Below are 22,415 nucleotides of genomic sequence, written 5' to 3' on the forward strand. Positions count from 1 at the left end.
TTAAAATTTCTCTTTGATATCCACTCCCATATAGTTAGGGATAGTTTTCAAAATTCATATGTGTTATTTATATAAATATTTGTTAATTATTAAAATAAAAAAAATAATTTTTACCAAAAAAATGAGATTATTTTCCATATATTTTGTAAAAAAATGACTCAAATGACTTTAATGATAATCAATGTGTTGTATGATTCATCAGCTTTAAATTTCAAAAGAATTGATGCATTTCATCAAATACTGTGCCATAAAATAAAGATATTGGTAAAATTCCGTGAAAAAATAGGTCATTGACCTCTGACCCAAAAGTGCATCACCAAAATCACTTAATAAAATTGGGTTTCCAGATGTACCAAAGTATGTCTCACACAAAAATCATATTAAGACCAATGGTAAAATATGTGCACTAAATCGACTCATCTCTCAGACTATATCGTGTTGTTTAATAGTAAAGGGTTTAATCTATGAGCCTACCTACAGTACGTTTAATAGTAGTCTACAACATTATACAGTATCATTATATAACTTGCATACATTTATGACTCATAACTTACTGGGAACTGCTAAAACAAGTCCGGTTGGCCTACAAAGTCCAGTTGTCACTAAAACGGTTCTTGTCGAATCCCACATCAGTCCAGTACAGGTATCTAATTAAGTAGCATGTATTTTACATATATATATATATATACACACCAGAGAAACCCTTACAAAATTACTAAAGCTGAGTTATTAAATAAAATTAAATTCTTATACTGAATGTATGAACAAAATATAAAGAATCATTTCTTTCCCGAATTCATTATTAAAATAGGTAAATTATTTTTCAATGCATTACTAATAGTAATACACGCTTACGTACTACCTAAATAAATTCCTGTCATTTGATTGGACGAATGTGGGTCACATGGCGTGTACGAAAAAAAATCTTTTCCGTGTTTGGAAAATATTTTGTTTTATACTATTGCACCACCTATTTTGTACTTTCGCCGCGTTTGAATGTTATGACTGGTTTTTGTGATGGAAATACATTTCTGGAGATTTTAAATTGTAAAATTGTAGATCTAAATATCGTTTCAAATTAATTAATTAAATTTCAGTATATCACCGGGCGGTTTAGAATTAATGTTCTTTGCCTGATTTGTTTATATATATATATATATATATATTATCCAATCTGCAGTATATATTTTTGCTTAATTTAACATATCAGTTATTTTCTATATTTCAAATTTTATTATTCAGATTTTTAGTCATATGTAATTAATTTTATTTTTTGGTTTTTGTTTTCCTTTTACTTTTCTGTTTTTGTTGTATTTTGTATATTGTATCTGTTCTGAGGGTCCCAAATGATCAGCAAATGCTGGATGGATCACCCTCATTTAATATGGTTCGAATAAAATTAAAAAATAAATATTTATAAAATCCATTTAGGGAATGGGAAGGGAATTTAGTATTTCCTACTACAATTCTGGTCAGTTTGATAGCCTACTACCCCCACCATCCTGTCAAAAAAATTAACTTCCATGTGCGTAGCCTATCACATTACCATGCTCGTATAACGTGGTTTCAAGTTGAAAAGTGAATAAAATATGATAAAATTGCTAAAGAAAGGTTGTAAAACAGAAATCATGCAAAAAGAGAACGCATTACAGTTTAACGCGCAGTGCTTATGCAAATTCTGCGCACTCGTGGCAATTTTTAAAAGCTTAAAATTGTCTGAAACGCACTCTAATTTCATCGAAAAATTGTAAGCGTGCGTATGCATGCGTTATATGCGCTACCGCCAACCCCTATTCAGTGGATATCCCTATTAAGGTCCCAAATAATTTTTGTATTTTAATATGCATATACAGTATGGTGCAGTACTACTGAAAAATATCATTTTCAGTCACTACTTTCAACAATGTTTAATGAAGTGAAAGTAAAACATATAATCATTTTAAATTGAGTATGCTAATTTAATTGAGATAAATAGCTTTCAATACTTTCAGTTTTCAAAGTGATCTTTAAAGAATGTGTCTTACAGTAATTTTGTAATTTATAATTTTATGTAGAATTCTGCAATTAGGCCTACAGTCTGAATTTTCCACTGCAAGGCCCCATATTTTATATCAACCAATCTTTTTTAAATTTTTATTTTACTGACTGATGATGTCAAATTCTCAATTTTAGTCAAAATGTCAAACTGCCCTCTCTAGTCTCATGAATAATACTTAATAGACAAAATTAAGAAAATGAAAAATATTTCAACAATTAATAATTTTATAATAAAATTAATAAGCCTAGTAGTATATTATTATTATATAATATATAGTAAAATACAATGTCACCATCACATTCATGATTCACAGCATTAGAAATAGTTTATTTAGGTAGTATTCTATTAGACCTAGGCCTATCTAGATGCTTTGATATCTTTTTTAATTTGCTAGACCCATCATGGCTATAGTCTAGGCCCTACCCTCGCACAGCAACACGACGTCGCCTCCTCCTTCTCTCATCATTCAGTATAACCTACTAGTACTACAGTACTCTCTAGGCCTGGTTACTACTTTATATTACTGGTCAAAACAAAGTGATATTCCTGGTATCTTTTACGTAGCCTTAGTAAACAATGTGGAGCTTTATGTTTAACATTTGGTATAGCCTTGTGTAAACTTACCTCCTTTCTTTATGCCTACAGAGTAGAACTAGGCCTATAATTTCTTTTCAATAATTTGTGTAGTTTTTTATTTATACAAAATTGAAATTGGAGCCGAAGCTCCAGGCCACGTGTCGTGTGATGATGCGCAAAAAAGTAATCGCCCTCTGCCCTGAGGTATATCCAGAGCGTCATTCTGACGACTGGAGCATTCTCTACTTCTCTACGGAGCGCCATTTATGCCTTTATTAACTTCAATAATAGAAATAGTACTACGGTAACTGCTCAAGTGGACTCAATTTAGCACCAGGGTAGCACAGTGATATAAAATAGAAATAAAAGTCACTACCTTTAATATCGTTTCGTATATACCCATATCACAAACTGACAAACAGAAACATCTTGGCATTCACATTGATTCAAATTTCTCTTTTTCTTTTCATGTAAATAAACTCCGTTCCAAACTGGGCTTTTCCATCTCCATCTTATCGCGTGCTCGGTCATTTAATTAATAAACTCACATCCATACTCCTCTATAACACTATAATCCTCCCACACATTGACTATTGATGTAGTGTTTGATGAATCAGATCGAATATTGACCGAATACAGACCATTCAAAATAGAGCACTTCGCATTACCCTTAAAGCTCATCCTCTCACACCACGAACTAACATTTACAACACCTAACAATACCATCTTCTCCATTACACCTGCACAAACTCATTTGCATAACAACGCAAGGCTTACCAAACTGTTTAAAATAGCTACAAGGTCCCCAGAAATGACACCTATAGTATTTTTAAACATGATATATAAGAGTCTTCACTACCCCACCATGATTGGGGCTGAGCAAAGAAAATTTGAAAAAAATATTTATTGAAATATGAAATTCAATATTAAGTCTCCAGTTAAGCTCACCATGGTTGGGGCAGAGCTAAGAATGAAAGCTTAGTCCCCGGAAATTATGAAACGAAATATAAAAGTCTTCAGGACCAGCCATACAATGGTGATTGTTTCCCAAGTGTGAGACATGCAATGCACGCGGCCGTGACGGTAATTCAACAAAACAAAATTATGAAATACAAACAGAGCTAGCACACAAAAGCCTACATTTTAATATTTCTATAATTTAGAAAACAATTAGATTTATCATATCACCTTTGATAATTATAATGTTAAATTTCAACTATCCAGATGCGAATTTTAGGTTGGGTTTTAAAAAAACTCGACTTCATATATGCTTCAATTTCGAAGATCTGCTTAAAACATATTTATTTATTTATTTATTTATTCTGCCATAAACTTTTATTCACAACATATTAGTAGGCCTACAATACAATTATCTTGCATGAAACGGATATTTAAAAATACACTATAATGTGTAACGGTAGAATTACAATTCTAATGTAAAAGATTAACAAAATAAAAATTGAACAGTATTGTGTGTTGATCGCGAATGACTAACAATACCGTCTTTCCTACAGCACATGTGCACACTCATTTGCATAACAAACGCACGGCATACCAAACTACGATGAGATAAATTAATTCTCTTCTAAACACGTAACGAAGAGAATTAATTCCCTTTTTTTTACCATTAAAATAAATTGAGGGCGCTAAACATAAAATTTAAACCATCAAAGCAGTTTGCAAGAGCCAAAAAAAAAAGATGGTAAATGTGCTCTCCCTGCCTCAGCACTAAGGCCCTGCCACAGCCTTTTGGGGTCGTTTCCACCACATCACCAGATGCATTGATGTTGTCGCCTCATGATGTGTGGTGGAAAGGGGGACGTATAATTCTGTGAACCCCAAACACAGTGGCCGCATGCCTTTAACTCTATTCCACCGACCAGCGTGGGAATCGAACCCACGACATACGTGTTGTTAACACGACGCTCAGGCGACTGAGCTAACTGATCATTTTGGTTGTTACAAGGTTAATATGATAGTTATGACGTACTGATGAATTACGTAATACACGTATAAATAGACTATTATCAGCTGTTCAGTCATGTACTACTTTGTGGCCTAACGGGTAATGCTCAGCTTTAGGTGCTCTCAGCTCTAGTAGATTGGGTTCGAACCATAGTACGGATATTTTTTTTTTTAAATAAAAAAAAAATAAATAAAAAATAAATAAATAAATAAAATAATGAATATTGTTTTTCTTTTATTTTAAAAGAGAGATATTTTGAGGGTTGTAAATGTCAGGCCTAACACAAGTGGACCTTTTTTAAAATCAGAAACAAAGTTGCATGGCATTATTTTCCATTTTGGTACTCTTGGGTGGGCTTCTTTTCCAAATGAAGTTCTTTTCGAGATTACTTTTGCAAACTAAAAGAGGGGAGCTGATAGGTTCCCAGCCGGAAAATGTTTTATTTACATGATTTGAACAATCTTCTAATGTAAAAATTAACAACATCAACATTTTAACTTTTTTACTCTGCTAAAGGAAACACAAAGCATATTAGGAGGACTGAGGACGATCAAAGCATATTGATCGAAACGTCGAGAAACTCAACAGTTCTTTTCAGAACATGGTGTACCGCAAACTTTATATCAACAAAGGATTTTTTTTCTTAAATTTATTAAAATTTAGTGACTTTATTTCTATTTTATACCCCTGTGCTCCCCTGGTGGCAAATTGGGTTCAATTGAGCACAGTGTATGAACATACAAAATATATTAAAATGAAGTGATTGGACCAGTTACCGTAGTACTATTTCTATTTCTGAAGTAAATAAAGGCATAAATGGCGCTCCGTAGAGAAGTAGAGAATGCTCCATCGTCAGAATGACGCTCTGAATATACCTCAAATGACGCTCTGAATATACCTCCTGCCCTCTGTTAAATACATAGAGGAAGAGGGCGCTCTTTATGGTTTGCAAAACAACAAACGTTGGATGGATGATGAAGAAGATGAGAGATAATACATTTAAAATAAGAATTCTAATGTAAATTATTTAACTGTAGGTTTGTTGCGTTGTTGCTGTAATTATAAGTAGAATTGCACTTATATCATTACAGATATTAGGTAGCATTTTTGGACAGTTAGGCCAAGCAAAGCTGCATATAAAGCCTAGGCCTACCACTAAACATTGTATGCTCTAGTCTAGCAAGCATAGGCAGCGCACAGGCCAAATGGGGGAATTAAAGGTACATTATAATCGGCCTATCCTTGCTGTAGGTAGTGCCTAGCTAGCTGTATATGCTATTGTAATGTAGTCAAACAATTACCATGGATAACTAAATAAGTCCGAGATCTAAATCCAAAATCCCCAATCATGTATGGATGGATGGTTATGAATACTGTACAATTAAAAATAGTAATGCATTTTTTTTTCCACAGAAAATTATTGGAAAATGGCAAAAAATGTGGGCCTCGATTCTTTCAGTTTAAAAGGATGCGACAAAGGGTTTAACAATAAAAAGAAAGGGATCTTTGAACAGATTGAAACTCTTGAATCCAAGTACAATTCTAATTTGATTGATAGATTTTCAACAGATGATAAAGAACAAAGCTGTGATGTTGACACAAAAGAACCTGAAATATTTAGAACACCGAGCGAACGCCCAAGTAGAAGAAGGGACCAAACCAGCCGAGAAAAACTTGAATCGTCAATGAGAAAAGGACGTGAAGATTATAACGAAAAACACTACACATCGAGAAAGGATTACAACAATAGAAAATATTCAACAACATTTAATAATAAACGGAAATCCAGACATGATTTTAGTGATCCGGCTAAATGGACAAAATATTCTTTGGAAGATGTTGAGATCGATAATGAAAGTAAAAATACATCCACGGCGTTACAATTTCTAGCAGAACAGCGGAATAGAAACAGAGATGCGGTTGTAGAAGAAGAGGTAAATTTAGACGATAAAATAACGTTCTCAAAACCATCGGGGAAAGAACTGGTTGAACTGGAAACAAAGCCTACGAAGATGTATGGTAGTGTGTACAGAATGCCAGAGTGTGTAGTAGGTGCTAAGAAAAAAAACACATCGCAGAGATCACATCAAGATGGATCGAAAATATCGGCAGGTGGATCAGTTCAGCTTGAATTTGACTTTGAGGATGGGCAGGAATCGAATGATGATAACGGTGAAGAGAAAGATAAGAAAACAAACATGTTTAAGAAAATTAAACAGAAAAAGTCCATCAGGAAAAGACAAGATATAGATGACATTTGAAAGAGAAATATGCAAAAGAAAGGGCATAAGTTCAGCAATTACAGTATTATTAGATAAATAAATACGCTGTAAAAAGACGAAATCACACAAATACACACTTTATTCAGATATTCTGTTACCAAATAATTATACAGTATATTGAACTACTGTAAATTGATGTTGGTAAACCTTGACATTTGACCTCAGAAAAGGACCAGAGGTCAATCTGTATAAAAATTGTGATTTAGTTAGCATTTTTCCCTGAAATTATTAAAAAATTGCATTGTTAACTGCTACCTGTATTTTTAGATCCCTTATTAGGATATTGTATGTACACTATAATACTTCTGAAATAAATGTAAAGGTAATTTAATTGTTGCGTGTTTACAAAAGTTACTGTTCGAAGTCAATTTTTGTAGCAGAGATTAGAATGTTTTTGGGAAGAAAAGATGCAAGGCTGTAAGACCTTTGTAGTATTTGAGCAACCATATCCGAACTTTCAAGTAGTGATGCTTCAGAATTAATTTGATGATGAATACATAATACCTTTCCTATAATCAGTGGGAAATAATCTATAGTGGTAAGCTCACCACTTAAGAAGGCAACTTATTAAAGATGTATTGTCCCCCTGAAAAAATAATTCTTAAAATTTCTGTTGAATATGCCATTTTAATGTAACATAATAGTTATCCACTTTGACCAAAAATTGGATCGAAAAAAAATGTATTTACTTGAAAAAACTGTAATTTAAAGCAAAAAATGGTCAAATTGGCTGCCAGCCAATGGGTTTTTGGTTGAATTTAACCATTTACTTTGTCATTTTATAAGTGAAAACATTATTTTTTTTCTTTTTTTTTTCTACTGAAGTGATTAACTTTATTAAAACTACAAAATAACATTAAAAGTCGGATTTAATTAATCTTCATTTTTCAGGTTTTTGGGGGACAATACATCTTTAAAGTACAGTAGTATAGTTACAATACTACAGGATTTGTTACTACAGTATACAATAACAATTAATAACTTCTACTACTACTACTACTACTTAATTAAAAACTATAAAAACGAAAGTATTCTATAACAAATTGTACACTATTAAGGTATAACCAGATCTCATGATTACTTGTACATACTAATAAAAGTATACTTTAAAAAGAAAATGATTCTTTACTATTAAAACACAGCAACTATAGTTATTTATTTTCACTAACTTATATACTATTCTATATCACTGGTTGATATTCTTGTTTGACATAATCTTTCAATGAAGATACATAATAATTACTTATTTTATCTCGTAATACATGGTTACAACATTATTGTGACATATAACTCTAGCTTATGTCTTAAATAAGTATTACTGTAGTTCTTAAGTAGAGGAAGACCGGTATTGGGTTTCACAATGATAATCTTTGTGATTATATGTCTAGATCAATATAGCCACTGAATAACGTTACTACAAGTATAACAGCAAATCCAAGCAGTATGCCGGCGTTCTGAAGGAGAAATATTGAAATGTTGGTAGGAGATAGACTTGGATCATTGTAATTTGAATGATTTATTTCTGGAAGCTGTGAATGATAAAGAAACACATTAATTAAAACTCTATGAGAAAATCACATTCAGGAAAATAATCTGTGTTGCATGATTTCACTAACTAACACTATTCATTTTTTTTCTCATTTCATAACATTTATTTACAAACTCTGACAAAAAAGGTAAAGAAAACTACAATGCAAATGATAATAGGTCAGAGAATGAAGGCAGATGCCCGGAACTGTGCAGATGCAGATGATGCACTAAACATAATGTTTTGGTCTCATCCAAAAAAAAAAACATTAAAAAAATCAGGTTACGTTTGTACCTACCATGTCCACAAGTGCTATATACAAAAAGATACCACCAGCCAAAGCAAATATCCACTCTTCTGCTTCAGTAAGCTCACCCAGTAGAATGCCAATTGCAAGGCCAAAATAACAAGTTAATGCTGACACTAGGTTTGCCATCACAGCTTGCTTTACTGTCAAACCTGAATTCAAGAATATAGCAAAATCTCCTACAAAAAAAACACAAAGCAGAATGGTTAGTCTTTTCTAGGATCAATTCCCAAGTCAATGTAAATTGTTTCATGTTGGGAAAAGTTAAGTAATATTTTGAGAAACAGCATAACATTTATAATATCAAGTAAACAGACAGACAGCAGGCAGACAGACCACGGAGAAATAAGTTAGGAAGGAATAACAGCAAGTATACATCAACAAACCTTCCCACCGCTACATGAATTATCTTATTGTTACGCAACATTTAACTGTCGCGTGCCAGATCTGAGCATGAGCGTATCCATTGTTTTGCTTGCGACGCGTCATCATCACTAGAGACTCGACCACATGGCGGACGGATGACTCAGCAAGATGTACCACATTGTGTTTCATCACATTTCAGATGAAAAAAAACATAATAGTCTGATATATTAACATGGATTTTTATGAATTAGAGGACAAATTACAACCAAGAATTCTCGAGGAATAAAGTTTGCGTGCGCACATGATGACCAGGAAATTGAACCTTTTTATCTGTATATTGAACTCTATTATTATACACATTTTCATAATTGTTTTTGGTAGTAAAATACTGTATATATGCTTAATCTGTCTTTTCTGTATTTTTATGCGTCAACTGACAATCAAGCAGGTTTACTGAAAATGAACTGATTTCTCAATAGAAAATTTTTTTTGGAAAACATAACATCTGTGGCAGAATTTGAATAACAGAACATGAACTGTGGAACAGAGTCAATGTTCGATCCTTGGTCCCCCAGTTAATTTGTACAGAAACAATCTAATACACTTTCACATCAACCAGTGTACCAGGTGCACACACCATATGATGAAGTGTTGTCTTGAGTATTGCTAGGCGATATGGTCTAAGATTCTAGTTATTACAATAAAAACTAGTACCTAATTCATGTGGAAACTCCTCACACATAACTGCTATAGAAATGCTAATGCCACTAGCGATGGAGTGCGTGAATGATGCGCCAATAGCCAAGCCATCAATGAAGTTGTGCAGGCCATCGCCAAAGGAAATCATGTAGACTATTGAGGGAATTTCTTTCTTTGTCGAACTGAATCCAACCTCTGCCTGCTCATAGCCACAAATAGGCTTGCTATTGCCATTGTCACAGTCATTCATCTGAAAAAGATCATTTTTTATTACACATAAATTTATCGGAATTGAAATTGTGACTTTCTTTCTACTTTCTTATGTAAATGTTGTAATATTTATATAGCATAAAATCAGCAGATTGTTCCAAAGAAATAAAAAAGGATTTATAACAAATAAGGCTGAATAGGGATTGGCTGTAAATAAATATTTTCACTCATTTATTTCACAGGAAGGTGTCCTAATCAGGAAACTCCTGAATAGGGGTTGGTCATAGAGTAAAAAATACAATCACTCTCATTCCATATGGGAAGGTATCGCCTTAATAGGCGTGTCTCAAAGGAAGGAAGGGTTTTACTGGAGTACCAATCTCTGTAGTGTTTAAAGCTCTGTCTACACTATCAAACTAGACAAAAAAAGAATGGTAGTGATATTCCCAAATATGGTAGTGCTATGACATCACCGTGTCCATATATGGGCATCACGTTTGTCGCATAAAGTCTGATAGTGTAGACAAGGCTTAACAAATACCTGTAAACGTGCAAGTTCCTCTGTATTCTTTTCATCTGATAGCGATACTTTACGCCCGTGTACCACAGTTCCATTGTAAGTATTACTGATTGTATTCATGTGGTTGTCTTCCATTACCTCCAGTGTACAATGATTACACACATTCTCACTCAATGGTATTGTTAAAACCTTTTCTAGACTATCGTTAAGTTGAATTTTCTGTGGCATAAACAATTTTAAAAATAGTAAATCAATCAAAAATATATACTGTCTATATTAAGTCATTGCTAAACTCTGTCTTGGATTAGCATATCAATGGCAGTAATGCTAAGGTTTAGGTAGTAACACTGCTTTGGGTTTGAGGACAATTGTCAATATTATGTTCCCATACAGTAGAACACTTATTAAGGGATTGAGGACCTAGTTAAGTGTCCCCTTGAGAGGGGTGTCCCCTGAATAGAGTTGGCTGTACAGTAGTGTTAAACATATATTATCCTTCCCCTCCCCTATCGCTCCCACATCCACCCCATTTGTTTCATCCTTCCCCTCCCCTATCACTCCCACATCCACCCTATTTGTTTCATCCTTCCCCTCCCCTATCACTCCCACATCCACCCTATTTGTTTCATCCTTCCCCTCCCCTATCACTCCCACATCCACCCCATTTGTTTCATCCTACCCCTCCCCTATCACTCCTACATCCACCCCATTTGTTTCATCCTACCCCTCCCCTATCACTCCCACATCCACCCCATTTGTTTCACAAGAAAGTGTCCCCTAGGTAGGAATGTCTCAATGGAGGAGTGGAATGTATTTCACCCTGTCATAGTTGATTGTCATAGAAAGAAACAGTTGCATATGTCAGATCCATTACGTACTCGTGTAAAAATGTGCATGTATTAACATTTTTAACATACTTTTTTTCTTCCCAGATCTATGATCTTTAGAATTCTTTCTATCAAAAAGAAAAGGTAGATTCCGCCTAGAATTGTCATGTTCTTCCAAACAAACATTTGACCTTCTGTGTCCATCATCATCCCATGGGCCTATAAAATAATACATTAATCATTGAATAAAATGTCGGTGATGCAACAATTCCATATAAGGAAGGGTGAGGAAGGGGAAGATTTTGACCGAAGTGTTTGGGTCTTAAATCCGAACATATGGAAGGATAGGATATGTTTACTTATTTTCAATGGTGTGACAATAGAGTGCAATAGACAGTACTGGTTTGAAGAATAAGTAACTGAAGAAAAAGACAAATGTACAATTATGTATAGTGAAATTGTAAATTTTCTTAAAAGTAAGGCAGCCAAAAGATTTATTTAAAAAAAAGAATACTCATCTGATTCAGATGTCACTCATTTGAAGTACAGTACGTATATATATTTATATAACACCTAAATAAATTTCTGTCATTTGATTGGACAATTGTAGGTCACATGGCATGCAACAGTATGCACTATTGAACGGTCGTTCTATAATACTTTTTTTTACTGTTTTGATTTAGCTTTTTGCTTATTTTGTTTTGTATCTCCATTGAGATCCAGACACAATATCCTCAACATTATCATTTTTCCAGTAATTTTCCTTTGAATTTATATACATACATATTTATATAAATAATAACAGTATTTTACTCACCTCTGGTATAAGGCATAATACAGCATTTGCAGCTAAGGTACCCACAGCTAAACACACTAGAAACATTAACACCTTTTTATAAAGTCTTTTGTTCATTAATGGAACAACGCATATACCAAGTACAGCACCAACGTTTATTATCGTAACAAACAGAAATCCAAAGCCCCACACTGTTGACAAAAAGCAATATATCATTTATCAATTAGTTCATAATTCAATTTTTAATCATGTATGTGCAATAAAATAGATATAATTAATTAAAATTATATATTACTACATTATTATACCGAGTATAAAGACAGTGACACCCTTAAAGTGGTGTTCTGCTATAATGAATCAATCCATTATATAATATTATGATGATGCTTTTCTTTGGGCTAAGTTACAACAGCTTTCTTGCAATTGAATGTAACAAATCACAATTTATCAAATTGTAAGTAGTTATTAAAATGTATAGGATGGCAACAAACTTGGCATATTTATCCCTCACACACAAAGTATGGAAAGTTTAGTATTTTCAATTATAATAACAAAAAATCATAAAATTATTATTCAGATATAATATAGGAAAATATGAACATCCAACATAATCTTATTTCTTGTTTTACATTGAATTGTGTTGAATGACGGACAACAACAGTTTAATAAACAAATATTATTGCTAATGGATAGAAAATTTAATAAATAGAATTTATTAAATACATACAATAATGTACTGTGTTTTAGAATAAAGAAAAACAAACATACTGTATGAATGAAGAATGAATGGTTGAATGAATTAATCAGAGATGAGAGAAAAAGATGGATGAATAAAGAACAGATAATGAATAGTTGAAAAAATAATGAATGAATAACAAATGAAGAATGGATGAATGAAAATGAATAAATAAATAAATAAAGAATGGATATATGAAAATAAATGAGTGGATGAATGAAAATGAATAAAGTGGATGAATGGATGAATTAATGAATAAAAAAATGGAAGAATGGTTGAATTGAAATAAATTGAAAATGAATTGTTAGTTAATCTGCTCAATCAATATGTTCAAAAGTGATAAGAGCGCTGCTGACTTCTGCTGTCATTTTCAGCACTTCTAGATATTTACCTTCGAGTGAAGAGGTTCCTGATGTTGTACCATTGCCAGTCATATTGTTGTATTCCTACAGTACTACTGTACGTACACAAAGTTGAATTTTTTAATAGATAGTTCTTAATCTTCAACAATCACTTAAAACCTGTGGTAGAATTAATATAAAGGGGAAAGTATTAATTATTGATCTATCCACCAATTTCAGTTTTCTTGCTACGATTAATTGTTTCTTTTCTTTGAAGATTTTGTGGCCAGATTATTTCAAAAAGTTATTAAAAAAATATCTATCTGTCCCATAATAAAATCTGGCCATGAGAAACTTTTCAGCATGATCATTTTTAGCGTTTCAAAATTGTTTAATTGGGTGGGGTGCAATAAAACCAAAATTGTAAAAGTCGAGCTGCTTGAAAATTTAAGGGTAGTTATTGAGTGCTCTCCTCTTATTTCATTAAATGAAGATCTGCTCAAGGTCAAAAGGTCAAACATTTTCATAACGTCATATCTAAAAATTTGAATAATGTGGGTCGCATAATTTCATCTACACTATATGAACCTGTTACAGCTCCTCAGAATGTATGGGGACCTTTATATTATTATTGAAGGTGATGTACAGTATTGTAGATATGAAAATTAAAGTCATAAAATTGTCGTAACTAACATCAACCTACGGCAATATAAAGACTCATCAACTTCACGTAGATATGAACACTTTTAATAAACGAATGTAATATCAACCAACACTAGGCCTACTAGAACCAACTAACACATGGTGAAAACAATGTCTCTCGATAAGGCGCAAGGTTGTGCACTGTAACAACAATAATACACGAGGACGTGCGAGTGTGATGGCGCTATGGTCAGCTGAATAAAAAAAAAATCTCTTTTCATCATGTAGTGGAGCTGTACAGTAGCTTGGTGGTTAACGTACCTTCCAATCCCAATGGTCGTCCGACAGTATTAGGATATATAGAGTTTTTTTATTGACTGGGTCTTTAAAGGAAATAAACTATAAAATACACACATATATATATATATGTATGCAGATTGGATATATATATATATATATATATAGTCAATTTTTGTGGAATCGTTATTTGACACATCTTTGCATACCTAATTGTAAAGAATGCTATATCATCAGTTCATATTTCAATAGACTGATCAAGTGCAGTTAATTAACTTTATTAATAAATCATCTTAGCAAGTAAAAATAGCACATGAATATACTGTAATAACATACTGTACCTCATGTAGCGTAGAAGGAAAACCTGCTAATACATGTTATTTATAGGATACATATAGAAATTTCGTTGTAAAATATGTTGAGAATTAATGTTTTAATAATCGCGTCAACATTGCATTTGCTCTCATATGTCGACGCAAACGTACTAGTTGACGCAATACACGCATTTCTGACGCATTGTACATTCTCGAGGCTGATCGATTATTTAAAATTGTTTACACCAAAATCGCCTCAGTATAAGCAAGGAATAAAGAATTGCTGGTATAAGCAGGGAGGTTATTTTTTCACCTCCCTGGTATAAGTATACTTTTTTTAATAAAAATACAATTAACACTCTAAACATGTCCTATTTTGTATAATTTACACTTTATAATGGTAGGGCAGGGCTTGGTATTTTTAGGAGGACCATACTATTACTAAGTATGGTACTGTATATAGCACCAAATATTCGCACATGGTCTCCCATCAAGCTCTAACCAGACGAGAACCGGTGTTTCAACTCCTACTACACTAGACTACTACAGTACAAGTAAAAGCAGAACAACAGTCTATCTAGCCTGGCCTAGTTAGCCATATAATTGTTTATAACTATTGTTAATCAAATACAATTATTATGATCATAGTGACTGAGTGTCATTTTACCTGCCCTTTTTATTCCTGACTGATGATCAAATTTGTGATAGAGATCGTGCAGCGTGCTACTACAGACTGTCGGCCACGAGGTATCTTATGTTGTATGTTCTGTCGGCCACGAGGTATGTATGCCAGCAGGCGGCGGGCTGTCCACCAGGGGAACGTTTTCTCGACGATACCATTTTTTTAGAGGGAAAGATAGCTGTTGTTTGTTACTAAGCGTATAGTAGAGTAGGAAATGGGGGTTCCCATGCACCCCTGAGGTATATTTTTTTAATGTGATTTTTTATAATCTCAAGTATGTCTAGTAACCAGATCAGGTTGTTAACATTTTCAAATCGTGTCCCATGGGGTTGTTTTTGACCCATTTAGTCGGCCATGTTGGTTTTAACAAATTAACATTTTTTCGCATTTCTCAGGAACCAGAGGTCGTAGAAATATAATTTTGGTACCAAAGTACTCAGTATATGTATGTTTGTATATGCTGTAATGAAAGTTTTTTGTATACAATTACGGGAAGTATGATTTTTGACCTATGACCTTGCTTTTAAATGGTGTCCATATCTCAAAAACCGGTTGTCATAGAAACTTTATTTTAGTCTCAAATTATGCAGAATACCAACATTTATATTCATGGTAATGCAAAAGTTTGTCCGAAAATTATCGGAAATAATATTTTTGACCTTTGACATCATTTCATTTACATTTTTACACAATTTTGTCCATATTTGAGGGCATTAGCAGTTCTCGATAACTAACAGACATAGAAATATAATTTTTGTGTCAAAGTACTCGCGATATGCATTTTTATATTCACACTAATGAAAGTTTTTTGTGAAAAATGACCGGAAGTAGGACTTATGACCTATGACCTCAACTTTAAATATTGTCATTATCTCAAAAACCAGTTGTCATAGAAACTTGGTTTTAGTCTCAAATTGTTCAGAATACCAATATTTATATTTATGATAATAAAAAAGTTTGGCCAAAAACGACCGGAAATGATATTTTTTTATCTTTGACATACTCTTTTCTTTTTTGTCAGTTTAATTATAATGCGCCAAAAAAAAGGCTCCAAAGAAAATATTTTCAACCAATCATCATCTTCTAACTTCCAACCAATCAGGTTGTTTTAAAAATGCATCACTTTCAACCAATGAAAATGCTTTTCATATTCCACAATGTTCTAAAACAAACTTACAACTAATCTCACCTAACTCAGGAAATAATTACTCAATTTAACTGGGATAAAAAGTATGTTTAAAAGCTGTTGTTGTTTTATTATATTGACATAATTACATGTATTCTTGTGAGATTATTGTTTAATAATCATGTCAAACTCAAAAAAGCGCAAGATTGCTATTGATGAAATAGAAAATGTTCGGAAGCGTCCATCGGTAAGTTGCATTTTACATGTCAAAGGTATTGAGCATCTTCAATTTATTCCGCTCACTGATATCAAGGGATCAGCCTCAGAGAAGTTGAATCAGCTACATAGTATTCGTGACAAACGACTTACCGAACCTTATGATTCTCCTTATCGTATGGAGGATGTCTGTAAAGGTATTCCAGAGAATCTCGAAAATACTGATTTGAATGTAATTGGTTATCATCGTGGCTGCTACCAACGCTTTATTATTAACCAACATCGTTTAAAATGTAGTTCAACATCCAGTGCAGCTCAAAATTCCCGCTCAAATCGTAAACAACCATCAACTACGAACAGTTTGTTTCCACCAGAGTGTATTTTTTGTAATAAACTTGAATTGAAAGTGTCTAGAAAGACTGAAAGGTGCATCAAGTTTCCTGTTTATAAAACTGAAAATGGTGTATTTAAAGATCCCACATGGAAACAAATTGAGCCTCGGTCACTTGCACTAGGAATGCATGACCTACATTGCTTAGTGCAAGGTGAAGACCTGTTTGCCCGCGACGCCAATTTCCACCAATCATGCAGAAAAAAATTCAACCTAAAGTATGTAAAATACATCCAGTCGTTGAATGTGGATAATGATAATGGTCTTAAAGGTGAGGCCCGCTTAAATGCATTGACGTGTGTAATTTATTTTATTCAAGAACATGTAATTGGGCAGCAAGAAGTCATGCTATTGTCATCACTTCGTGATATCTATGTCAAAGAGTTAGAGAAAATGGGATTCCCTAATCCAGAGTATAGAAGTGAGAAACTCAAGGCACAGTTAGAGAACCACCATATAAGCAAATGCATTACTATTACAAATGTTAACCCAGGTGATAAGGGGTGTATTACTTATAATGTTGTTTTTAGCAAAAATCTGTCTGTCGCTGATGCAGTGAGTTATGCATATAAACTGGGATTGAAAAACCAGTATGAAAATATGGCGATGCAACTTCGAAATTCTGTACAACAAGGTTTTAAAGAAATGAAGCCATTTCCGTGGCCACCTACAGCAAGTGATTTAGAAATCAACGCAGCCGATAAACTTCTTCCACCAAATCTTTTGAGCTTTTTGAGTATACTTATATCTAATGATGAAAACATGCAGAACATGAATGAAAAGACAAGACGTATTGTGCTTTCTATTGGCCAGGTATGACACATTTAAATTTATTCTTACAAATTTACAGTACGTAACAGTTATCATAACTGAATGTTCTTTGAAAGCCTTCTGCAACAGTTTATTGGTATGTTATTTGTACACGACGCATATTTAAAATTACACAATACATTGATGCATATATATTGTCATATATATATATTGATTTATTTTAGGATATATGCCGTGCTGTGACAAAAGGCGAGTGGAAGTTGCCGAAGCACATACTCCTTAGTACCACAGTTAGACATCTCTATCGCAGTAAGCAATTGACAACTATTCTGAATAGGTTGGGTCATTGTGAGACATACGACTTCAGCTTAGAACTTGAAACAGCACTGGTGAAAGCTGTAGATGAAATTTCTACATTCCTTACTCCACAAATCATTACTGGTGATGGTAATGATGTGTTCCATCTTGAGTGGGATAATCTAAACAAAGTTACCACAAACATCCATGGCTCAAATATGGTAAATACCACAGGCGGAATCATGATACAAGAGGTAAAGCCTGGATTTAATACCGTTGACCACGACCGCTTGTTACCTCTTTATGAGCGAAGCAATATAAGGTCCCGGATGATTGAAACACCAGAAACCCTTGTTCCTGTGCAGTTGTATGGTCGAGTTGGACCCAGATTCCAAGATGGAACTGTTTTTACACCACCTGCAACTAACGATACAGTGTACTGCAAGTATATACAAGAGTATCTTATCTGGTTTCATGCACGGTTCATTGGATGTCAACAAGAAGGAAATCAACTTGTTCCAGGGTTTGGTGGCTTCATTTCAGCAACTTCAGTAGTCAAACCCTCAACAAAATCAACAATTGATTATTTCACACCCATCAACCAACCCTTCACTCAATATTCAGTTATTGTTGAATTATTGAAAATATCCGAAGATGCCACAATGGAGGTAGGCCAAGAATATGTTCTTAACACATTCGATCTTGGTGGATGTATGAAGGCACTTCCTCTAATCTGGAAATTCCCTGACAGGTATAAGAAGCATGTTGTGACGCCAGGACCATTCCACACTGGAATGAATTATATGGGTATGTTGACTGGCCATAAATGCAAAGGGTCAGGTTATTCCGACATACTTATAGAAGCTGATCTCGTCACAAGTGGCTGTTTGAATAGCGTGCTTAAAGGAAAGGCATATTCAAAAGCCTTGTTCTGTCTCAAAACAGTCACTGAAGCCATGGAACGGTTGCTATTTGAGCAATTCCTTGAGGAGGAGAAGATTGATGCTGCAAAGTTAGATGTCTTATTGCATATGGTCCACATTTGTAACCGTGACACCCTTAATCTTGTGCTACAGGATCCAGCAACCCTCAACATGCTCAAGAAATACATGGCTTATGAGGACAAAGTTCGTAATGGTCATCTAGGGAAAACAGCCACATTCTGGCTCAGTGTGATTGACCATACTCGTCTCATTCTGATGCTACAATATTCAGTGAAAACCAACAACCTGGCACTTTTTCACAAGTGTAATGGCGATATGGCAGACTTATTTTTTGCCTATGATGGACACAATTACTCAAGGTAATTTATGTTTTTAGTAGCTAATGTACATAAAGTATTTACTAAAGTATTTACTAAAACATTTAGAAAACTAAAAAAAACTGTACAATTATTATTATTATTATTATTATATCAGCTTACAATGATAAATTAATACTAACTGTTTATAGATATCTCGTATGGCTGGAGGTGTTCCTAACAAATATCGATCGGTCTCATCCTGGTGCTAAGGAACTTCTAAAAAAAGGTGGAATTGCAGTAGCCCGGTCTCTCATCCCTGGTGCTCTGAGTGCAGTAGACAAGACCATGGAGGAGACTTTCATGAAGTTTGCAAAGTCACAAGGTACATATTTTTATTTGCCTACTGTATACTTATTTTAATTAACTATCTTTTAGATTAACAGGCCTACATACTGTAATAATGTCGTAATGAACATTTTCAATAATAATTAAGCATAATCCTACAAAATACACAATTATGTTATATTGATGTTTTGCTATGTATCTATAATTTAATTATCTAGGTGGCTTTGTTGGCATCTTTTCTAAATTCGGTGCCTATCAACGATGGTGCCGTACGACCTCAACCCGTGCACAATATTTTGAGAAAACCCTTGAGATGTGTGGTCTCATCGACGACCCAGATTATCCAAAGGCAGGAAAACACCGCGAGTTGTCGAGGGCCGAGATAAACAAATCTGAGGATGCAGTACAGCGTACTATTTCCGCTATTCAAAACTTCACAAATCCCTTTTCCTTGACTGACAAGAATCATCTGTATAACCTTGCATCAGGTGCTCCTGCATCTCTGGAAGTGGAAACAGATGTACTCCGTGCTGAGAAAGCTGGTAAAGAGGCTAAGCAAAAGTTCATCCAAGATCGGCTAATGAAAAATTCTGAAACACTGTTCTTTGAACCAATTAAGAGACAGAAACTCAAAACTATGGAAGCTTGCAATAAGATGATCAAGCTCACTGCCTCACAGGGAAAGGTATGACATACTAATTATTTTTACACATTATTGTTGCAATCATATAACTGATATAGTAACTTATTAGTTAGTAATTAATATTGTATATCAATATCATTTTACAGCTTATCCAGTATCGTGAGCAAAGTAATCTTGCTTTCATGCTCCTGGTAAAGTCACAGCAACTAAATGAGCCTATAAATATTGATGAACTAATGCGGTACTCGCTTACACCAGTCCCACCTAGTCTTGGAACACCAAACGGGTTTTTCAATAAAACCAATAAAGCTGCAATGCTCCATTACTTGTTGGAAGATGCTCAAAAGGATGTGTGTTACCCACAAAATGCGTTTTACATTCAGGATGGTAATGCACTTTTCCATTCATTGGTGCACCTTCCTCCAACATTTGGAGAAATATGTTTACTGCTACTTGATCAAATGGTGTCAAAGAAAAATTTTATTTTTTCAACTGACTCATACCATATGGACTCAATAAAAGCACAGGAGCGTTTACGCCGTGGATCATCTGACCATTACATATTGGACGGACCAGCAACTAGAAAACCTAAAGATTTCAAACTCTTTTTGTCAAACGACCAAAACAAAATTCAGCTTTGCCATCTAATGTTACGCGTGTGGGGAAGCAAGACAGCCGCATCTCGACTTCAAAGAAGTGAAACATCGATAATTGTGGTAGAGGGAAAAGCATATCAAATGCAATCAACTGATGATGGCGAAGTGAGTATGGTAATATAAAATCCAATCATAATGTATGGACTAAAATTCAGATTATCATTTTTAATCTTCTTCATACTAATTTCAGGTTTCACAGTGTGAGATACATGAACTGGTTTCGAAACAAGAGGAGACTGACACCAGAGTTGTGTTGTACCTTAAATATGCTGCCAATAAGGGGTATAAATCGGCAGTTGTGAGGACGCCTGACACAGATATATTTATGATCCTACTTCATCATGCTATGTCAATCCCAATAGTAATTTACCTAGATACAGGGACTGGTAAACATCGCAAAATTGTGAATGTAAGTGAACTAGCAAGAATGCAGGGAGCTGAAAAATGCACTACATTAATGGGATTATACGTGTTCACTGGAGAAGACGTAACTAGTGCATTCAAGGGCAAGGGTAAAGTTGGACCATTGAAAAAATTACAGAACTACCCCAAGTACCAAACTGCCTTCAGGTAATGATCTTTCGTGCGTTAATAGTAATCATTTTGTTATTATTATTTTTGGTACTCTGTCCTAATTTTAAAATGATTTTCTTCAGAACACTAGGTGATGACTGGTCCGTAAGTCCGAAAGTTATGGATGATATCGAGGCATTTACATGTTTGATGTATGGTCATTCCCGTGAACAGTCGATAAATAATGTACGCAGCATTATGCTCAAGAAAATGGTAGGCGAGGATGAGCAACTGACTATAAAATCAAAGATGGATCTCTCGCGCCTTCCACCATGCAGAGATAATCTTGTCCCACATGTTGAGAGAGTCAATCACCGCCTTGCTATCTTCAAGCGAGCAGATAAAGGGATTTATTGGTGCCCAAAACCATATGACCAAGGACAAGGCTGGCAGAAAACTGACAACATATTAGAGCCAATTTGGTCACAAAGTGCTGTCCTTCCTCCTTCTCTCATTGATCTGATTGAGAAAACATCTGAGGAGCTGGACGAGGAAGAGTTAGATGAGGATGGTCACATCCTAGAAGAACTCCTCTCGAATGAAGATTAATTAATACATGTATGTATGTATTAATCTCAAAATTAAAAATGATAAGGTATATCATTACAAAATCATTCAATAGGGTTAAAGGTCGGAATGTTGATAACTAAACAACGAATTTATCCTAGTGTATTGTTACTAACAAAGATCGGCACAAAAATGTTTTTTCTATGTCTGTTAGTTATCGAGAACTGATAATGCTAACAAAATACGGACAGAATTTGTACTGACAAAAAAGAAAAGAGTATGTCAAAGATAAAAAAATATCATTTCCGGTCGTTTTTGGCCAAACTTTTTTATTATCATAAATATAAATATTGGTATTCTGAACAATTTGAGACTAAAACCAAGTTTCTATGACAACTGGTTTTTGAGATAATGACAATATTTAAAGTTGAGGTCATAGGTCAAAAGTCCTACTTCCGGTCATTTTTCACAAAAAACTTTCATTAGTGTGAATATAAAAATGCATATCGCGAGTACTTTG

General features: G+C 34.1%; 3 protein-coding genes across 4 annotated transcripts in view; 2 read left to right on the forward strand and 1 right to left on the reverse strand.

The window, feature by feature from the left end:
• LOC144847555 (lysoplasmalogenase TMEM86A-like) overlaps positions 1 to 22,415 on the forward strand; it is a 115,512-nt gene that overhangs the window by 81,446 nt on the left and 11,651 nt on the right. The gene's annotated exons all lie outside the window — the stretch shown is intronic.
• Positions 5,513 to 7,058, forward strand: LOC144847551 (uncharacterized). 2 transcript variants are annotated; one of them, XM_078703968.1, is made up of 2 exons: positions 5,513 to 5,613; positions 5,994 to 7,057. In XM_078703968.1, exon 2 carries the CDS (start codon positions 6,008 to 6,010, stop codon positions 6,839 to 6,841), a length of 834 nt encoding a protein of 277 aa, XP_078560094.1. In that variant the 5' UTR covers positions 5,513 to 5,613; positions 5,994 to 6,007; the 3' UTR covers positions 6,842 to 7,057. The 2 variants fall into 2 exon arrangements, with proteins under 2 accessions (XP_078560094.1, XP_078560096.1); XM_078703970.1 differs by having other exon boundaries at positions 5,562 to 5,598; positions 5,994 to 7,058.
• LOC144847547 (metal cation symporter ZIP14-like) lies at positions 7,692 to 15,206 on the reverse strand. Its single transcript, XM_078703962.1, has 8 exons — positions 15,113 to 15,206; positions 13,243 to 13,372; positions 12,137 to 12,306; positions 11,410 to 11,538; positions 10,514 to 10,711; positions 9,778 to 10,012; positions 8,689 to 8,876; positions 7,692 to 8,391 (listed from the first exon to the last, which is right to left on the reverse strand). Exons 2-8 carry the CDS (start codon positions 13,283 to 13,285, stop codon positions 8,239 to 8,241), a joined length of 1,116 nt encoding a protein of 371 aa, XP_078560088.1. The 5' UTR covers positions 13,286 to 13,372; positions 15,113 to 15,206; the 3' UTR covers positions 7,692 to 8,238.

Source organism: Antedon bifida, chromosome 7 (assembly GCF_963402885.1).
Source record: "Antedon bifida chromosome 7, ecAntBifi1.1, whole genome shotgun sequence".
In the NCBI taxonomy this organism is placed as follows: domain Eukaryota; kingdom Metazoa; phylum Echinodermata; class Crinoidea; order Comatulida; family Antedonidae; genus Antedon; species Antedon bifida.